General features: G+C 36.3%; 1 protein-coding gene across 5 annotated transcripts in view; it reads left to right on the top strand.

Annotated features, from left to right (window-relative positions):
- MetRS-m (Methionyl-tRNA synthetase, mitochondrial) overlaps positions 1 to 19,384 on the top strand; it is a 392,083-nt gene that overhangs the window by 146,998 nt on the left and 225,701 nt on the right. For all 5 annotated transcript variants that reach the window (XR_016550239.1, XM_090412031.1, XM_090412028.1 and 2 more), the window contains exon 7: positions 6,396 to 6,501. Coding sequence is in view for 4 of the 5 variants with exons in the window: in XM_090412031.1 (XP_090268157.1) it covers positions 6,396 to 6,501 (106 nt within the window). In the remaining variant the exon portion in view is untranslated. The remainder of the gene's footprint in view (positions 1 to 6,395; positions 6,502 to 19,384) is intronic.

Raw genomic sequence — 19,384 nt, forward strand, 5'->3', positions numbered from 1 at the left:
TAGATTTCCACATGATAGGTTGGTGTATTAGCTGCAGAGGATGAAAATGAATAGTATATTAGTTAGATGGAGTGGTGATTGTTCTCTGAATGATACCAGCAAATTGTGTATGATGGAGTAGTGTCTCAAAAAAGGAGGGTAATCAGTGGCATACCCCCAGGATTCTGTTCTCAGGCCCCTGGTGTTTAATTTGTTCGTAAATGATGTATTGTGTGGACTGACTGGGATCTTCAGTTATTTTTTGATAATGCAAAGTTGGGAAGAATTATACGTAGCACTGCTGATGTTAATTCCTTTCAGGAAGATTTGAATAGACTATTTATTTGGACAAAGTAGTGGGTTTGTAGTTTTAATATCAAGGCTGTTTACTGTATCGATGGTGCCGTACTGCAGGAAGTGGATAAGATTAGAGATTCTGGAGTGATGGTTGAGAGTAGACTGAAGTTTAGAGGACATATTGCTAGTGTTGCAAAGGCTTAGTGCCGCTTTGATAAGAAGTAATTTAACATTTAGAGATAAGGAAGTGGTTGTGCCACTGTATAAAGCACTAGTCAGACCACACTTGGACTGTTGTGCTCAGATCTGGTCACCTGATTTTCAGTGTGATGTGGAAACATGGGAGAGGATTCAAAGACAAGTGACTAAGACAATATCAGGACTTTGGACTGATGGAGAGAGGTTGAAAAAAATGTGTATTGCAGAGTTTGGTGGGGAGGAAAAGAAGTGATACATTTAAATTAATGAAAGGATTTTATTGGATTAATCCAGATGAGATTATAAAAAGAGGAAAAAGCAAGAGGGGAAAAACCAGTAGTCATCCCTAGAAGTTATTATTATTATTCAGGCCTCCATGGAGTCAAAAGACTCATCGTGGGAGGTCCTTCCTAGGAAACACCAAGTCTATCAAGACTCATTGTGAGAGGTCCCTCCTAAGAAATACAAAGTCTATCATACCATTCCTTAAACTCATTAACCATTCTCACTCTCACCACTCTATCAGGCAATGCATTCCATGGTTCAACCACCCTTCATGTAAAGAAACCACTCCTCACCCTCTTGCTCACAGTTTCCTTTCGTAACTTCCAAGGATGGCCCCTTGAAGGAGTGATGGCCTCATCACTCCTTCCTGCTTCAACCTATTCAACCAAGCGAAAGAACTCTCCAGTGTCAATCCTCTAACCACCTCTCAACAGTTTAAAAGTCTCAATCATATCACCTCTCCTTTTTCTATCCAGCAAACTCTGCAGTCCACATTCCCTCAGCCTATCCTCATAGCTGACATTGTACAGTCCTGAAACCATCTTTGTTATCCACCTTTATACCCTTTCCACAGTTAACTTATCCCCTTCAAACCCTGAGTGCCAAATCTGAGAACAATAGTCTTAGTGTGGTTTGATCAGGGTCTTATACAGTGGAATGATAACTCTTTTATCTCTGCAGGTCAGCATCCTTCTCATTATTGCAGCAATCCTCTGTGTTACCTTCACCACCTTTTCAATATGTTCCCTGAATTTCTGGTTTCTATCAATCATCAACCTCAGTTCTCTAGTCTCCCCTACTTCCTCCAGTACAGCTCCTCCAATTGAGTATGCAGCTGTCTTCCATTGATGTATCCCAAAGTTTTACATTTTGCTGCATTAAACCGATACCCCATTCATTTGCCCATCTGTCTAGCTTATTCAAATCCTCTTGCAGGGCTACCACATCTGCACTATTACTAATAACCCTTCCCATCTTCACATCATCTGCAAACAACTGAAAATCCACTGACAATGTCATTGATATAAAAGTTAAACAATATATGTCCCAGTACTGAGCCCTGTGGGACCCCACTTGTAACCCTCTGTCTCCTTGAAACTGCCCCACCATACACAACTCTCTGATACCAATCAGACAGCCAATCCTGAATCCAGTTGACCAACCTGACATCCAAACCCATGTGCTGCTATTTAAATATCAGCTTATCATGTGGCACCCTGTCAAATGCCTTCGCTAAATCCAAGAAAATGGCAGTATATGCCTTTCCCTCATCTACTGTTCTTGTAACTTTATTATAGCAGGCTAGCATATTATTAAAACAAGAGCACCCCTTCACAAATCCATGTTGACTCTCACAGATAACATTACACTCATCTGTCCAATGCTGTATACAGTCCCTCACTAATTTGTCCAAGATCTTAACAACTACTGATGACACACAAACTGGCCTATAATTAGACACTTCCAGTCTTCTTCCGCCCTTATGCAATGGCACTATCTTACCTTATTTCCATTCCCTTGGCACTTTTCCCATAGCCAGACTTTCATTGAAAAGCCAGTCAAAGGAACTATCAGTTCTTTAGCACATTCTTTCAAAATTCAGGGTAAAATACCATCCAGTCCCACAGCTTTACTGACATCCAGAGTAATCAGTATTTGGAACACACTCTCCTCCTGCACCTCTAAACCTCGAACCTGCCCTATCCCTCTAGTATGAAAATTTACTCCTCCAAGATGAAATACTCCAATAAAGTGTTCATTGAACAATTCCACTATGTCCTCTGCATCAGTCCCTCTATCCCATTTTTATCCCAATGTCATTCTTCCACAATCATTTCTCCTCCTACTGGCCACATAGCTAAAAATTCCCTAGGATTTTCTTTGGATCCTAGGGCCAATCTCTTCTCATATTCCAGTTTCGCCTTCCTTACCATACTAGTCACTCTTCTGACCCGTGTCTTATATTCTTCATGCATCTGCTCTTCACCTGTCTCCTTATATCTTTCCCATAGCCTCTTTTTCGCATGCAGTTCCTGTTTAATATTGTTTGTCATCCGCTTTACACCAAATTGTGTCCTCTTTTTCACTTGTGGAATACAGCTTACTATTGCTGCTAACAAATATTTCTTCACAATTTCCCAAGCACTAATGATATCCTGGCCTTCCAATTCTTCCCTCCATGAAACTTCCCCAAGTTGACGTCTAAGACTATTATAATCACCTGCCACATACGTTCCCATCTCTTTGATACTCCTGCATGTCTATTCATCTTCTAAGTCAAAACCACATGGTCACTCTCTCCAATTGGTGGGAGAGATGTCATCTCAGTTATTATCAACTCTTCTGATGCTATGACTGAACCAAAACTCATGTTCCCTCTATTACATATTACATGTTGCCTAAGACTCCCTCAAGAATTCTAGAAATTCCATTCCCTTATTGCTACATGCATCTTCTTCTCCCCAATTTATTCTGCTGTAGTTAAAATCTCCCATAACAATCATTTCTCTTGTACTTGCCAAGCTCAACTGTCTAAACATCTCCTGGTCCCCACCCTCTGTGCTCCTTGGTTTGTAGCAACACCCCACTAAATATCCTGTCTTTCCCACCTCTATCTCACACCATATGCTTTCAAAATCATTAGTGTCACTGCCTTCCAAAGTCTCCACTTGTAGAGGACATAAGTCATCACTTATCATGAGCAGTACTCCACCATCACGCTTTCCCTTCCTATCCTGCCCAAAAATGCTGTACCCTGCTACTTCTATTCCTGTTATTATATCCTCTTCTGTCAATCACGTCTCAGTGATCCCAATAATCTTTGGCCAAGCTGTTTCTATACCCAGCATGTAAGAGTGTGGTGAAGAGTAGTGTGAGGAGTAGATTTTTCTACATGGGAGAATTGTCGATGACTGGAATGCATTACCAGAATGTGTTGTTAATGCAAGGAGCGTTAAGGATTTTAAGATTCGGTGTGATAAATATGTTGTCAGTTGAATGGACCTCCCATGATGAATCTGCCGAATCCATGGAGGGCATAATAATAGCTTTGTTTAAAAAAAAAAAAAAGATGTCCTGTATGGGGAGTTCAGCTGTGAATGAGTGATGGCTAGCTACTACTTACCTTGTTGCCAGATTTGGAAGGTGTGTGTGTGTGGGGGAGGGGGGGGGCTAATGCTAGTTCTGATGAACAGCAGCATGCCACAGAAACCTGAATATATCAAAGAGTGTGAAGTGAATCAATGAGAGATGGATCATGGCTTAACTTCTTTTTCTTATGTGAATCTCATTCACAAAAGGTTGCATGCCTGTCTTTCGTTTTTACTGCTCTTTGTGGATTAAGGTTAGATAATTGCTCTCTTGTTTACTGAGTTAAGAATTTTTAGTGTGTACTACTCCAGAAATATTTGTTTTAGTTGAATAAATTTGGAATTGTGCAGATTTAATTGCTATTTGGAGATAAAATAATATGTAATAATATGTGAATCCCAATAGAAAATTTGGTTTCTTGAATACTTAGGAGGCAGTACTTATAATATATTTCTATCAAGAAAGATTGGAGTTAAGTTTATTTCAAAAGAGCAACATTTCATCTTTTAGAAATTGGGCATTAATGAAAGTAAGAATGGGAGAAAAGAGTTCTGTTTTTTAAGAAATAAATTGGGATTTAGTTTTCTGGCACTGAAGTTAATTGGACTTATAAAAATAAATATATATATATTCTAAAAGTTTTGTTAATTTGCTCAGTGCAAGATTAGTTAGAGAAAGACAGTTTACTTTTATCAGCAAAGATATGGATTAGAGTCATTCGGAGAGGGGTTGTAAATGTATTAAAGGGAGTAGTAAAAGATTGGAACTTAGTGGCATTTCAGCATTTGTTGTTAAGTTTGTGGATAAAGCTTTGTCCACTGCCATGCATGATGTATAATTGGAAAGAAAGATGATAATTTAGTTGCAAAATATGGAAGACAAACTATGAGATGGGAACTTGCTAAGTAGTCTTAATACCAAACTCAAGTCATATATCTTAGAGATATCAAGCAAAACTCACTTGAACTTTTTTTTTCTTATTTTTTCCATTGCTTGAATGGCAGTGCAAGCAAAGCCCTGGCACCATAATTCTTTGTCATGTAACTTACATCATTACTGGCAACAAAACAGGACTCAAATGTAATAAATGTTTGTAATTTCTACATTTGAACAAATACAAAATAATTTAATCAAGAAATTTAGAATAAAGATTGATATTTCATAGCTAAGTGACTACAATTACTTAGAGAGTTGCTGCTATAAAATAGTTACACTTTCAACAAAAATAACAAAATAATTAGTAAATGTGGTATGTAACTCATGCAGTTTGTGATGAAGTAGGATAAAATTTGGTATGGTGTAGAATAGAATAACAATGAAATTAGGAGACAGTGAGAAATGTTAGACATGTATCAGGGGCATTACATATGGGTGTTTAAGAATTGCCAAAAAGATCACATTATAGAAGTCAACTCATGTGCTTGAAAATATGGTCACATAACATCAGTATAATGTATGATCCTCTCTAACAGCTAAACAAGCCTGCCATTGGTGAATCATGCTCAATATAAGGGTGTTTAAAAGATGCTGGGCAGCAAATCCCATTCTTTCCATCAGAGTCCACTCTGGTGGAAAGAATGGGATTCTTTCCACCAAGTCCACTAAGTGACTGAGGTGTTGGCTGTTTGCATGCAGTGTGATGATCAGGGCATCTCACACATGTTTGATCAGATCTGGGTATGATGTTTCATGAAAACTGTTCATGAGACCAGTTTTGATGAAATCTGCAGTGGTTTGTTGGGATAAACCACTGGCTTCCTGGTGTAGAACCCAATTGAATTGAGCCTTCTTAACAAAGTTCTGTCTCCTGAAACCGTGTCCATCTGGCTTCAAGAAGTCTAACAGTCCACCATATCATCTAAATGATGACGAATGATGATGATGACTTGCCATCATGAACGTGGCCACAACCTGTGTTCTTATTGGCATTATTGTGTGCATGAGCATGTTTAAGGGTAGAACTGTTTCTATTGGATCCTCAGAATTTGCCTGCTAGATGCCTATTATATTAAATATTTGGAGATGCTGTTAAAAAAATAAAAGCGCATAAAATCTTTTGTTCCTTTAATTTTGCCGAGTAGTGTAGCTGTGATATGTGGATACCATAATTTGTGTGAGTTTCACAAAAACTGATTAGACTAAGTTTATTTTATTATTCACTGTCCTATATAACCACCTAAAGTTGTTCTGGAAAAAAAAAAAAGTGCTGGACTTTTTCTATAATGCTGTTGTTTTTAACAGTTGGTATCGTGATTTTTATCCCTTATTACAGTTTGGCATACTTCTGCATATTAAGAAGAAGTCATTCAGGAGTCATTGAACTTCTCAGAAGTTTGAATGATCAACGTTTAGAAGATGGAATAAATCCTAGATCATTGTGCTTGAAAAGTTCTAGATCTTGAATGTCGACTACACTAAATATAATTACTTTATAGAAACTTAACTATGAGATATGCCTACAGTTTTTAGATTTAGCAGCTTTCTAAAATGTAATCATAATTATGAAGTCATATCAAGCACATTTAGCAAAAATTTTTTGTTTGTAGGTCTCTCTTGATTCTGGCCAACCTGTTGAGTGGATGGAGGAAGAAAATTACATGTTTACTCTTTCCAAGTTGTCAGATGATATTCTGTATTGGTTAAAGCGTGATGGTAAGATTTGATTTATTATTATTGCAACAATAATAATGCTGTATAGATTTTTTTAAAAACATTTCTAATATATTTTTTTGCCATCTGAGTTTTATAGCTTACAAGAAAAAGTATTGCTGAATTGAAGTTCCTTTGACGTAAAATGTCGATTGTTATTTATTAGGTGAGAACCACTTATAACATATTCAGAAAAAGAGTTGTTTAATGGCTGCACATCCTCGCACATATGTCCTCAGATTAAATTACAACATTAGAAAAAAAAAGGTATTAACAGAGAGAGAGAGAGAGAGAGAGAGAGAGAGATATCTAATGATTATTATTAAATATTATACATTGAATTAACTTAAACCAGATGTTGAATATAGCATTGAGATGTCATATGCATAGCTGATTGTGTGATTTGCTAACCTAACATTGATATCTCCTGACCAAAGCTGGTTCAATATAAGACCTTGATTTTTGTTACATCGAGTTGGACACCATAGCATTTTCAAAACTATCAATTCTGCAAACATAGTTGTTGAATTTAGTGTATGGCATTCCTGTGAGTTACCAAGGTACTTGATGTTTTTCTTTGGTTGTATGAAATGCCAATCCTAATTTATCTGCTTGCTTTTTCTCTACATTGATATGTTCTTTGAGGCACATTTCCTCTGATTTACTCATCTGTCCAACATAACAAATGCTACATGCACAGAAAATTTTGTACACTCTTTGTTGCTTGAGAAGAGAGTGACTTTTTTGGCGATCTGAACATCATGAACACTTTTTGTTACAGCATTAAGACAACTTTTAAGTTGTATTTTATGAGTATTTTTGCTATTTTATCTCTAAAGTTTTTAAAGTTGTCTTGATACCTCTGTATTCACAAGAGTATATAATGGTCTATTGAAGATATCTATGCTTTTAAGATTGTAGCCATTTTGTAGGAGTACATCTATATGATACGTTATTTCTTGTTGCTTTTTTTTTTTTTTGTCATTACTGGATATTGGGACTGCTCTGTCATTTGGAGTGTTTTGGTGTTGCTCTTCTGTTTAGGATGATGCGACAGCTTCCGATGTTGAACTTTTTTTTCTGTAGATTTCAAATGAAAGTGTATTGTGACATCTAGTAAAGGAAGTGATTTGCTTCTTTCAACCATTAGTGTGAACTTGATTTTGTTGTTGTTTTGAAATTTTCACTGCCTGGCCAGATGATGTTGCCATAAATATATCTAAGTGACCAAAGCCTGAGTTTGGTATGGTATCTGTTGAATTTTTAATGACTCCATGAACATATTCACCAAATGCAGGGAGAATGGACTAGACATTCTCTTTTCCATCCCGCATGGAAAAACTTTTCAAACTTTGCTAAAAACATTTCTTCAAGTTTAAGAATCTTTATTTGAACAAACAGAAGGTCTAGCCAGTGCACAGAATTTTTCCTGCATGCATATCTATTATATTGGATATATGGGAAAAATCTACCTCAAACAACATATCAAAGATGAAAAGAAAGAAAAAAAAAGTACATAAATCTGGATTCACATTTTGTACCACAAGTAAAACATCGAGTAGTGTTGACAACTCCAGGAAATTCCACATATTGACTTCAACAGTTGTATTCCTCAAATTAAAGAAGCTTCTGAAATGCCTCAGAGCCCAATCCAAAATCTCATCTTGAACCATCTTTGGTCAGAATATATCAAAGACCTCATCAAATTCCTGATATGTACCCTCGAGGGATTTACAGGATATGATAGTACTACATGAAAAACATACATCACCACTGACTTCCTATCTACAATTTTCCACCAAATCAATCTGTTACCTGTAAAGACTCCAACATTATCAGATCTTATATTTCTGTCTTCTAAGGCACTTTTTACTATATCAATCCACCTATATCTTGTTGGGTCTTTTTCCTGCCAACCTGGCAGAGAATACTTGTTTTGCTCACCTTTCCTCTCCCTTTCTGTTTAAGTGACCATACCGTTCGTCTAACACATTCCTTGATGATAACAATGTCAATTTCTTTCCTAATATCATTGTTTTTAATATGATATTGCCATTAATGCCATCTATCTGTTCATGCCCATAATCTTTCTCAGGTCTCTTATCTGCAGTCTCTAGTCTTTGGTTAAGTGTTTTATTTCTAACCTAACTCTCAAATGCATAAGTTAAAATTGGCTACATCATCAAATTACTGCATTGTACCCTAAAGGGATGTACAGGATATGATAGTACCACATGAAAATTTTACATCATTACTAACTTCCTATCAACAATTTTCCTCCAAATTAGTCTGTTACTTGTCAAGACTCTAACATTATCAGATCTTATATTTCTATCATCTAAGGCACTTTGTACCATATCAATTCACCTATATCTTGGTCTTCCTTGATATGGTAGTTTTTGCTGCCAACCTGGCAGAGAACACTTGTTTTGCTAATCTTTCTTCGGCAATTCTGTTTAAGTGACCATGCCACCTGAGATTAGCTCTGCTAACGCATTCCTGGATGCTGACAATGTCGAGTTATTTCCTAATATCCTCGTTTTTAATATGATATTGCCATTGATGCCATCTGTTCACACCTCTAATCTTTCTCAGGATTCTCATATCTGCGGTCTCTAGTCTTTGGTCAAGTGTTTTACTTCTGACCCATCTTTCAGATCCATAAGTTAAAACTGGTTTGAACACTGTCTTGTATACAGCTAATTTAGTGTTCCAACTAATTTCTCTCTTATTCCATATGAATTAATTTTTGATATGAATTATTACTGAGCACACACTTTGCAAAAGTATATCATCCAGGTGGTGACATTGAAAAAATGAAGGAACCATTAGTTTATACGTGAATTGTGATGAATGAAGTGGAGGTGAACAGTCTATTACAGAACCTTAATGTGAATACATCTGTGGGATTGGATGGTATACCAGCACGGGTCTTGCGTGAAGCGGGATTTAATCTGAGTCACGGGTCTGGTTTAGTCCCGAAGGCATGGAAAGAGGGGAAAATAGTTTCACCACATAAAGGAGGATCCAAGACTATGGTTGCAAATTACCGACCGATCAGCATATCAGGAGTCGTTGTCAAGGTCTTGGAGAAAGTAGTCAAGGGAAAAATACAGGAATGGATTGATGAAAATGAGATACTGTACAGGGGACAGCATGGCTTTGTGAAGGGTAGATCATGCCTCAGTAACTTGCTCAAGTTTTATAACAAGGTGACGGCAGAACTGGATAAGGAAATGAGTTTACACTGATACTGCTGGACCTGGCAAAAGCGTTTGACAGGATACCACATGGAATTCTAATCCGTAAACTACAACATATGGGAATGGATATAGGGTTGGTGAGTTGGATAGGTGGGTGGTTGATGGAGACATATTAAAGAGTAATTTATTCAGGAGTAGAGTCCAAAAGACGGCCTGTGACTAGTGGTGTGCTGCAGGGTTCTGTTCTTGGACCACTGCTGTTTAATCTGTTCATTAACGATATATGAAAGGATCTAAGTGGAACAGTTCATTTGTTCGCTGATAATGCAAAGTTGGGTTGGGCGATAATGAATGCAGAAGATGTCAAAGTCTTGCAGGATGACTTAGATAGATTGGAGTTCTGGGCTAAGGAGAATGGATGTCAATTTAATGTGACAAAATGTAAGGTTATGCATTTTGGGGTGAAAAGATTAGCAGCAGTATACCACATTGGTGGAACTGTACTCCAAGAGATTGATGAGGCCAGGGACTTGGGAGTGTTGGTGGATAGGGAGATGAAGTTTAGGGGGCACATTGCAAAAGGCTAAATCAGCTCATCAACTCACTTGGTTGTTGAAAAATACCTTGATGAGCAGAGACAGGCAAGTTATTGTACCTCTGTACCGAGCCCTGATAAGACCTCATCTCGACTACTGTGCCCAGATTTGGTCCCCTCGGTTCCTTCTTGATGGGGAGGAGGTGGAGAGGATCCAGAGACGAGTGACCAAGATGATAGCAGGTCTATGGAATGAACCATATGAGAACAGGTTGAAGATTTGTGGGTTGCAGAAACTAGTTGATAGGCGGAAAAGGGGAGATATGATTGAGACATTCAAATTGCTAAAAGAATTCTATAGGATTAATGCAGAAGATATTTTTGAGATCAGGACTGGTGGTTGGAAAACTATTGGACACCTATGGAAGCTGGGCAAGAGAGTGGTTAGCAGGAGTGTTAGAGCTGGGTTCTTTACTTTTAGAGTGGTAAATGAGTGGAATAAGCTGCCAGAGTCTGTTGTGGGTGCTATGACAGTGAGCGAGTTCAAGGCAAGATATGATAGATTCTGTGAGAATGTCGAATAGTTGTGTGGACATGATGTTTAGGGCCTCCCTCAATGAGTCTAAGGACTCCCTGGAGTAGCCCGAAATAATAATAATAATAATAATTTATTCAATTAACTTCCTACTATACCAGCTTTGTTGATTCTGTTGTCTATTTTTATATTTAATTTACCATTTTCACTAAAAATCGTGCCTAAGTAGCTGAAATGCTTTATTTGTTCCACGGGTTCTCCTTTCACAACACAGTTGACATTTTCAACGATTCTGCCTGTTATCTATTGTCTTTGTCTCTTTATTGCTGTCCTTCATACCATATCTATTACAACAGTTATTCAATTTAGTCAGAGAATCTTGAAGGCTTTTAGCGGATATATTTAGAAGTATAACATCATCTGCATAAAGCAAAGAGATGACATTAACATCTCCAATTTTGATATCATGTTTAATACCACTTTCCTTCATAATGTGATCCATATAGATAATGAATAACAGATAGGATAATGTACATCCTTGTCTCACACCAGATTTAACATTAAACTATCTTCCTGTACTTCCTTCAATTCTAACTGCTTACTTACAACTCAAATAAAGACTAAGTATTGCTTGATATAATGCCCCATTGATTCCATATAACTGTAGCGTATTGAATAGCTTCTCTCTTGGCACCTTGTCATATGCCTTTTCCAGATCGACAAAGCTTAAATACAGATCTTTGTTATATTCCATGATTTCTCCACTATTTGTCGTAAAGTGAATATCCGATCCTGACACCCTCTATTTGGCCTGAATCCAGCTTGTTCTTCACCAAGCTCTTCTTCCACAATTCTTCTGAACTGTTTCTCAAGTATACTTGCATAAATCTTACCAGGAACACTTAGTAGGGAAATACCTCTGTAATTCTCACATTCAGTTTTATTTCCCTTTTTATATATGGGTACTATTAGAGCTCTACTCCAATCATTGGAAATTCGTCCCTCTGTCCAGTCTTTCTGAACTATGCAGTACAGCCACTGTATGACTTGTATACCACCATACTTCAGCATTTTTGATCGAACATCATCTACTCCTGCTGCCGTTCTAGAATTTCAAGTCTTTGATGGCTTTTTCTACTTCAAGTATGGATATGTATTCCTGACTGTATGCCTGTTGAGTTCTTTTTACCACCGTGCTATCACTGCCTGTTTCATTTAGCAATTTTTCGAAGTAATTACTCCATACTTCAAGGATATCTTTTTCTCCCATTTTCATGTCACCTTTATCATTTGTAACTCCTTTTACAGCACTCTTTCCTCCATTTCTAAGCTTCTTCAACAACTTCCAGAATATTTTGCCACATTCTTGATATTTATTTTATATGTTCTTGCCAAAGTCATCCCATGACTTTTGTTTAGCTAGTTTTACACAGTTTTTTGCTTTCTTACATTTGTCTCTGTATTCTCTAAGAGCACAAGCTGACTTATTTGCCAGGCACTTTTGATATGCTTTCTTCTTTTTCTTCACTGCCTCTTTAACTTCCAGTGTCCACCAGTATCAGTGTTTTCTTCAAGGCTTGCCACTGAATCTTCAAGGTTTGGTTCCTGTTTTCAAACTCTTTCATTTTTTCTTCAATAATCTTTGTGTGTGTTAGTCTAGAGTTCACATCTGAGTGCTGCTCAACTTTCATTCACTTTTAAACATTCTTATATGTTATTCTTTTCAATATGAAATTCAATTTTATCTTGCTCAAACTTAAATAGTGATCACTTCCATTCTGAGCAATAAATACAAAATGTTATATTCAGGCAATGACAATCAAGGAAAAGAAGGGGTAGCCATAGTATTCAACACTAAATACGAGGGTAATCTTCTTGAATGGCAGGCAGTCTTAAGTAGAGTGATGTGGGCAAATATCAGAATGGGGAACCGGACAGTGAGACTTATTTGTGCCTATGGTACACAGAAGGCTCTACTAATGTAGAAGTGGAGGAAATTTTTGAGGCTCTAGAGAAAGCTGCTGACACAATGAAAAAGGAAAAGTTGCTCCATGTTGGGGATCTAAATAGCAGAGAAGGAAGTGATTGTCAGACATACAAAAATGTTTTGGGAAAATTTTGGAGAAAAGAGCAACGCTAATAATAATGGCAACCTGTTGGATTTCTGCTCAGGACATGGACTGGTTATTACTAACACCATGTTCCCAACATACAAATGTGCACAAATTCACATGGACAGAAGAGGCAAGGAATAAGTAAAGTCTCATTGACTATGTTATTGTTGATAGTGATATTTTCTCCCTGGTGTAGGACACCAGAGTGTACAGAGGATTTGAAATTGAAATTGGCTTGAACACTGTCTTGTATATAGCTAATTTAGTGTTTTGACTAATTTCTTTCTTATTCCATATAAATTTATTTAGTTGACTTCCTACCATACCAGCTTTGTTGATTCTGTTTCTATATTCAATTTCCAAATTCATTTTTAGGTCTATTTCCATATTCAATTTTACCATTTTTACTAAAAATTGTGCCTAAGTAGCTGAAATATTTTACTTGTTCTATAGATTCTCCATTCACAATAAAGTTGATATTTTCGTTCCTTTTACCTTTTTTTTTTTCATTGTCTTTGTCTTGTTATTGCTGACCTTCATACCATATCTATTACAACAGCTATTCAATTTAGACAGAGAATCTTGCAGACTTGTAGCGGATTTATTTAGAAGTATAACATCATCCGTATAAAGCAAAGAGCTGACATTAACATCTCCAATTTTGATATCAGGTTTAATACCACTTTCCTTCATGCTGTTATCCATATAGATAATAAATAACAAAGGGGATAATGTACATCCTTGTCTGACACCAGATTTAACATTAAACCATCTTCCTGTATTTCCTTCAATTCTAACTGCTGACTTACAACTCAAATAAAGACTAAACATTGCTTGATATAATGCCCCATTCACACCATATAACTATAGCATATTGAATAGCTTTTCTCTTGGCGCTTTTTCATATGCCTTTTCCAGATCTACAAAACTTAAATACAGATCTCTGTTATATTTCTATGATTTCTCAACTATTTGTTGTAAAATGAAAATCTGATTTTCACTTTACAACATATATCTTACAGCCTCTATTTGGCCTGAATCCAGCTTATTCTTCACCAAGCTTCCCGTCCACAATCTTTCTCATCCGTTTCTCAAGTATACTTGCATAAATCTTACCAGGAACACTCAATAGGGAAATACCTCTGTAGTTCTCATGTTCAGTGTTATTTCCCTTTTTATATATGGTTACTATGAGAATTCTACTCCAATCATCTGGAATTCATCCCTCCGTCCATGCTTTCTGAACTATGCAGTGCAGCCACTGTGAGACTTTTATCCCTCGATACTTGAGCATTTCTGATCTAATATCATCTGCTCCAGCTGCCTTTCCATATTTCTGGCTTTTGATGGCTTTTTCTACTTCAATATGGATATGTAGTCCTGTTTGCTTGCCTGTCGAGGTCTTTTTTTAGCACTATGCTGTCACTGATTGTTTCATTTAGCAATTTTTCAAAGTAATTACTCCATGCATCAAGGATATCATTTTCTCCAGTTTTCATGTCACCTTTATCATCTCAAATTCCTTTTAGAGCATTCTTTACTCCATTTCTGAACTTTTTCAATAACCTGCAGAATATCTTGCCACTTTCTTGATATTTATTTTCTGTGTTCTTACCAAAGTCTTCTCATTACTTTCGTTTAGCTTTCTTATATATGTCTCTATATTCTTTAAGAGCAAAAACTAACTTCACATGGTATATTCCGGTAATTGGACCACATTTTTTTAATAAGGTATATAAAACACAATGAATTAATAAAAGACCCAACAAGTTTCCTAAGTCGTTTGACTTACATCTTCAGGGGTAAAAGGTAACTTAAAGTTTCAAACACAAAGAAAAGAGAAATTATTAGTAATAGTTCATGCTATAGAGTTGTAGCCATCTGACTGTTTATAAAATTAAAAATCAGAATGCAGATTCAAAGCAGTGCTGAATTTAAACAATGCTGGATGATGCCATGTTGGTTGTTCACGTTCATAATGTCCGAGGTCTGACTGAGGTATATTTTTTATTAAAGCTGACCAAACTTGGTGGAGAATTAATCCTCGATTTTTATTGCATTGTGTCGGTATTTTAAGCATGTTTGCAGCTTCTTTAAATTTCCTTATGTAACAGTTTTTTTCTATGTATGACATGTTTGTTTTATGCCAGAGTACATTGTTGCCGGTGGAAGGATTGGCCCATAGCCAATTCTTCTTTTTGTTCTCAAAATTTGTCTTGATACATGAAAAAAGTATTATTTATACAGTGTTTATAAAGATCTATGATGTCCAGAGAAAAAAAGGTCTTCCAGGAGATTCACAGTTTCGTTTCTTGGAACATTTGTAAATAGGCTGATAACATTCATACTTACTAAGATATCTGAAGGTCCAATATAAATATCTTTTACTTTTTCAATAAAATGTGTACTGTTCTTGATGAAAGAAGATGTTTTTCCTGTATTAGGTAAAATCATGTTGGTGAGATGTTTTGCTAAATTAGAGATCAGAGAGTCTCTACCATCTATTATTGGTCTTAAGGGAATACCTGTCTTATGAATTTTTGGAACACCATAAATTCTTGGAACTAATGGATGTTTTGAATTGTAGAGTTCTTTTGAGTTCTTCAGTCCAATTAGGTATCTTTTTGATTAGATCATTGGTTTTATTGTGAGCGTGCCAAGTGGGATCTTTGTCTAAAGGTTTATAGGTATTAGAATCTTCAAGAAGAGTTTTCATTTTATTATTATAATCTTCAGAGTTCAAAACTACTGTTGCATTCCCTTTATCTGCTTTGATTATAATGATATTTTTGTCTGATTTTAATTCTTTGAGGGAAGTGTATTCCGTGTAAGGAAGATTCCTATGAGGTAATTTACTTTGCAATAGTAATGCTGTGGTTTGTATGCGGATGAGATCTGATGTATTACCAGGTAAATTTCTTATTCCTTTTTCTATTTGAGCTATTATTTTGGGGATGAAACGTGGCATTAAAGCATAGTTAAAACCTTTTAGGAGTAGATTATTTTCTTCTCTTGATAGGACTCCTGAAGGAAGGTTGAACTTTGGCATAATCTAGGTGTTTTCTTTGTTTTTGTTTTTCACGAAGTAAGTTGAATTTCCTGATTAAAGTATGCTTCTTTCGATCAGAGATTGCTGTAGCCTTGTTATATGTGATGATGTTAATATTGTTCCATAGGTTTGACAGAAGAGATGTGGCTAACTCACTATGTAGAGAAAATGTATCCCGGCTTATTTTTGTTACTTCATATCTAGTGGCTGCAATCCTTTCTCTCAGAATAGCTAGTTCCATTCTTCGGTAAATTCTGTTGGCTTTATTTGTATGGAATGCACACTTGATTTGGATGAACTTAGGAACGATTTTGTTATCTCTGCATTGGATTAAGAATATAAGACGGTTGATGAAATTAAGATGTTTTTTAGAATTAAGATGAAATTAGAAGTTCACATGGTATATTCTGATAATTGGACCACATTTGTTCCAAGAAACGAAACTGTGAATCTCCTGGAAGACCTTTTTCCTTCGGATATCGTATATCTTTATAACCATTGTATAAATAATACTTTTTTCGTGTATCAAGACAAATTTTGGGAACAAAAAGAAGGATTGGCTATGTGCTCTTCCCTCTCTCCGGCTTTAGCTAACCTATTTATGGAAAACTTTGAAAATAATGCTTTAAACAATTATCATAAAGAACCAAAAATATGGCTATGCTATGCAGACAATATATTCATCATATGGCCAATAACAACAGATGAACTCATTGCTTTCAATGATTACCTAAATAATTTGTAACAATATTAAATTTATTTTAGAACAAGAACTTAGGAAACTGCCTTTTCTAGACATTCTATTAGAAGTCAATGAAAAGGATAATAAACTTTCTTTCTCAATATATAGAAAACCCACCAACATAGGAAGATTTCTTAATGCGGCCTCACACCACCACCACCCTTCGCAAAAAATAGGTCTAATAAAAACCCTAAGGGACAAAGCGTATAACATTTCCAGCACAGAAAAACAGAGAAATGAAGAATTAGAATATCTTTCTAAAGAATGGTTATGAAACCAATACTATCAAAAATATCCTCCACACACCTCTTACAAGTATCTCTCAGAAAAAAGATTTCCAAAACGCTATCACGCTTCCATATATCAAAAATGTTACAGACAAATAGGCTAAATTACTTAACAAATATAACATCAAAGTAGCCTTTCTGCCACTGGAAAAAATTTCGAGATTTCTACATCCCCCGAAACCTCCTCATCAATCTTTAAAAAAACCAGGTGTTCACAAAATTTATTTTTCTTGCGGCATCTGCTACGTAGAACAGACAGGAAGATCTGGGGAAATTCGCATGAATGAACACCAAAAGGATGTGAAAAACAGAAGAGAACACAAATCAAGTCTAACTTTCCATGCCACTTCCACCGGCCACAATGTACTCTGGCAGAAAATAAACATGTCATACATAGAAAAAAACTGTTATATAAGGAAATTTAAAGAAGCTGCAAACATGCTTAAAATACCAACACAATGCAATAAACATCAAGGATTAATTCTCCACCAAGTTTGGTCAGCTTTAATAAAAAATATACCTCAGTCAGACCTCAGACATTATGAATGTGAACAACAGAACATGGCATCATCCAGCATTGTTTAAATTCAGCACTGCTTTGAATCTGCATTCTGATTTTTAATTTTATGAATAGTCAGAGGGGGCACTTAAGGGTCAAAGCTGTATAACTGAGAGGAGACCTCCACATAACCTTTAAAGGAATGCGAAGAACTGACCAGGGCTTCTGACCTAATGTCCAATCCTCACCTTCTCGTGGTGCACCCTGTTGGGTATCTACTTTGATACTGAATGAACGAGGATGGGCTGGCAATTTGGGATTTAGCCGACCAAATTGTATTCTTATTGGTTAAACCAAAATAAAAAATGATGGTACAACATGACAAAATTTCATGCCGGATGGGACGTCGCCCGGTTAAACAAGGCCCCCCGTTGTTTTCGCCAGGAAACCAGGGCGAACAGCGAAAAGTCAGCTACTGGAACAAATCTGAAAACAAACCCCAACTCAACATCACCAGAGTTAAAGATCGGTACTATCAGCGTAAGAAGCCTGAATGGCAAAGAAATGGAGCTAGCTGAGGAATTAGATTAGTACCAGATCGATATAATAGGGGTGACTGAAACAAAAAAGACCAAAACTGGTGAGATCTTTCTGAGCAATAAATACAAAATGTTATATTCAGGCAATGACAATCAAGGAAAAGAAGGAGCAGCCATAGTATTCAACACAAAATACGAGGCTAATCTTCTTGAATGGCAGTCAGTCTCAAGTAGAGTAATGTGGGCAAATATGAGAATGGGGAACTGGACAATGCGACTTATTTGTGCCTATGGTCCCACAGAAGGTTCTACTAAGATAGAAGTGGAGGAATTTTTTGAGGCTTTAGAAAAAGCAACTGACACAATGAAAAATGAAAAGTTGGTCCTTGTTGGGGATCTAAATAGCAAAGTAGGAAATGATTGTGAGACATACAGAAATATTTTGGGAAAATTTGGAGAAAAGAGCAAAGCTAATAATAATAGCAAATATCTGTTGGATTTCTGCTCAGGACATGGACTGGTTATTACTAACACCATGTTCCAACATAAAAATATGCACAAATTCACATGGAGAGAAGAGACAAGGAATAAGAAAAATCTCATTGACTATGTTATTGTTGATAGTGATGTTTTCTCCCTGATGCAGGACACCAGAGTGTACAGAGGATTTAAAATTGGAAGTGATCACTATTTAGTCTTGAGCAGGATAAAATTGAATTTCATATTGAAAAGAATAACATGTAAGAAAGTTTTAAGGCGAATAAAAGTTGAGCAGCTCTCAGATGTGAACTGTAGACTAAAATACAGAAAGATTATTGAAAATAAAATAAAAGAGTTTGAGAACAGGAATCAAACCTTGGAGATTCAGTGGCAAACTCTGAAGAAAACATTGATTGATTCTGCCAGAGAGGCATGTGGTGAGGTTGTGTGCAAGGATAAAAAAATAGAACTCCCTGATGACACAGGAAGTTAAAGAGGCAGTGAAGGAAAAGAAGAAAGCATATCAAAAGTTCCTGGCAAATAAGTCAGCTTTTACTTTTACAGAATACAGAGACAAATGTAAGAAAGCTAAACAGTGTGTAAAACTAGCTAAACAAAAGTCATGGGAGGACTTTGGCAAGAATATAGAAAATAAATATCAAGAAGGTGGCAAAATATTCTGGAGGTTGTTGAAAAAGCTTAGGAATGGAGGAAAGAGTGCTGTAAAAGGAGTTAGAGATGATAAAGGTGACATGAAAACAGGAGAAAAAGATATCCTTGAAGTATGGAGTAATTACTTTGAAAAACTGCTAAATGAAACAAGCAGTGATGACAGCATAGTGATAAAAAATACTGACCAGGCATGCAGTCAGGAATACATATCCATATCTGAAGTAGAAAAAG

This window comes from Typopeltis vanoorti, chromosome 22 (assembly GCF_054136105.1).
Source record: "Typopeltis vanoorti isolate ZY-2024b chromosome 22, IOZ_Tvanoo_1.0, whole genome shotgun sequence".
Lineage (NCBI taxonomy): Eukaryota > Metazoa > Arthropoda > Arachnida > Uropygi > Thelyphonidae > Typopeltis > Typopeltis vanoorti.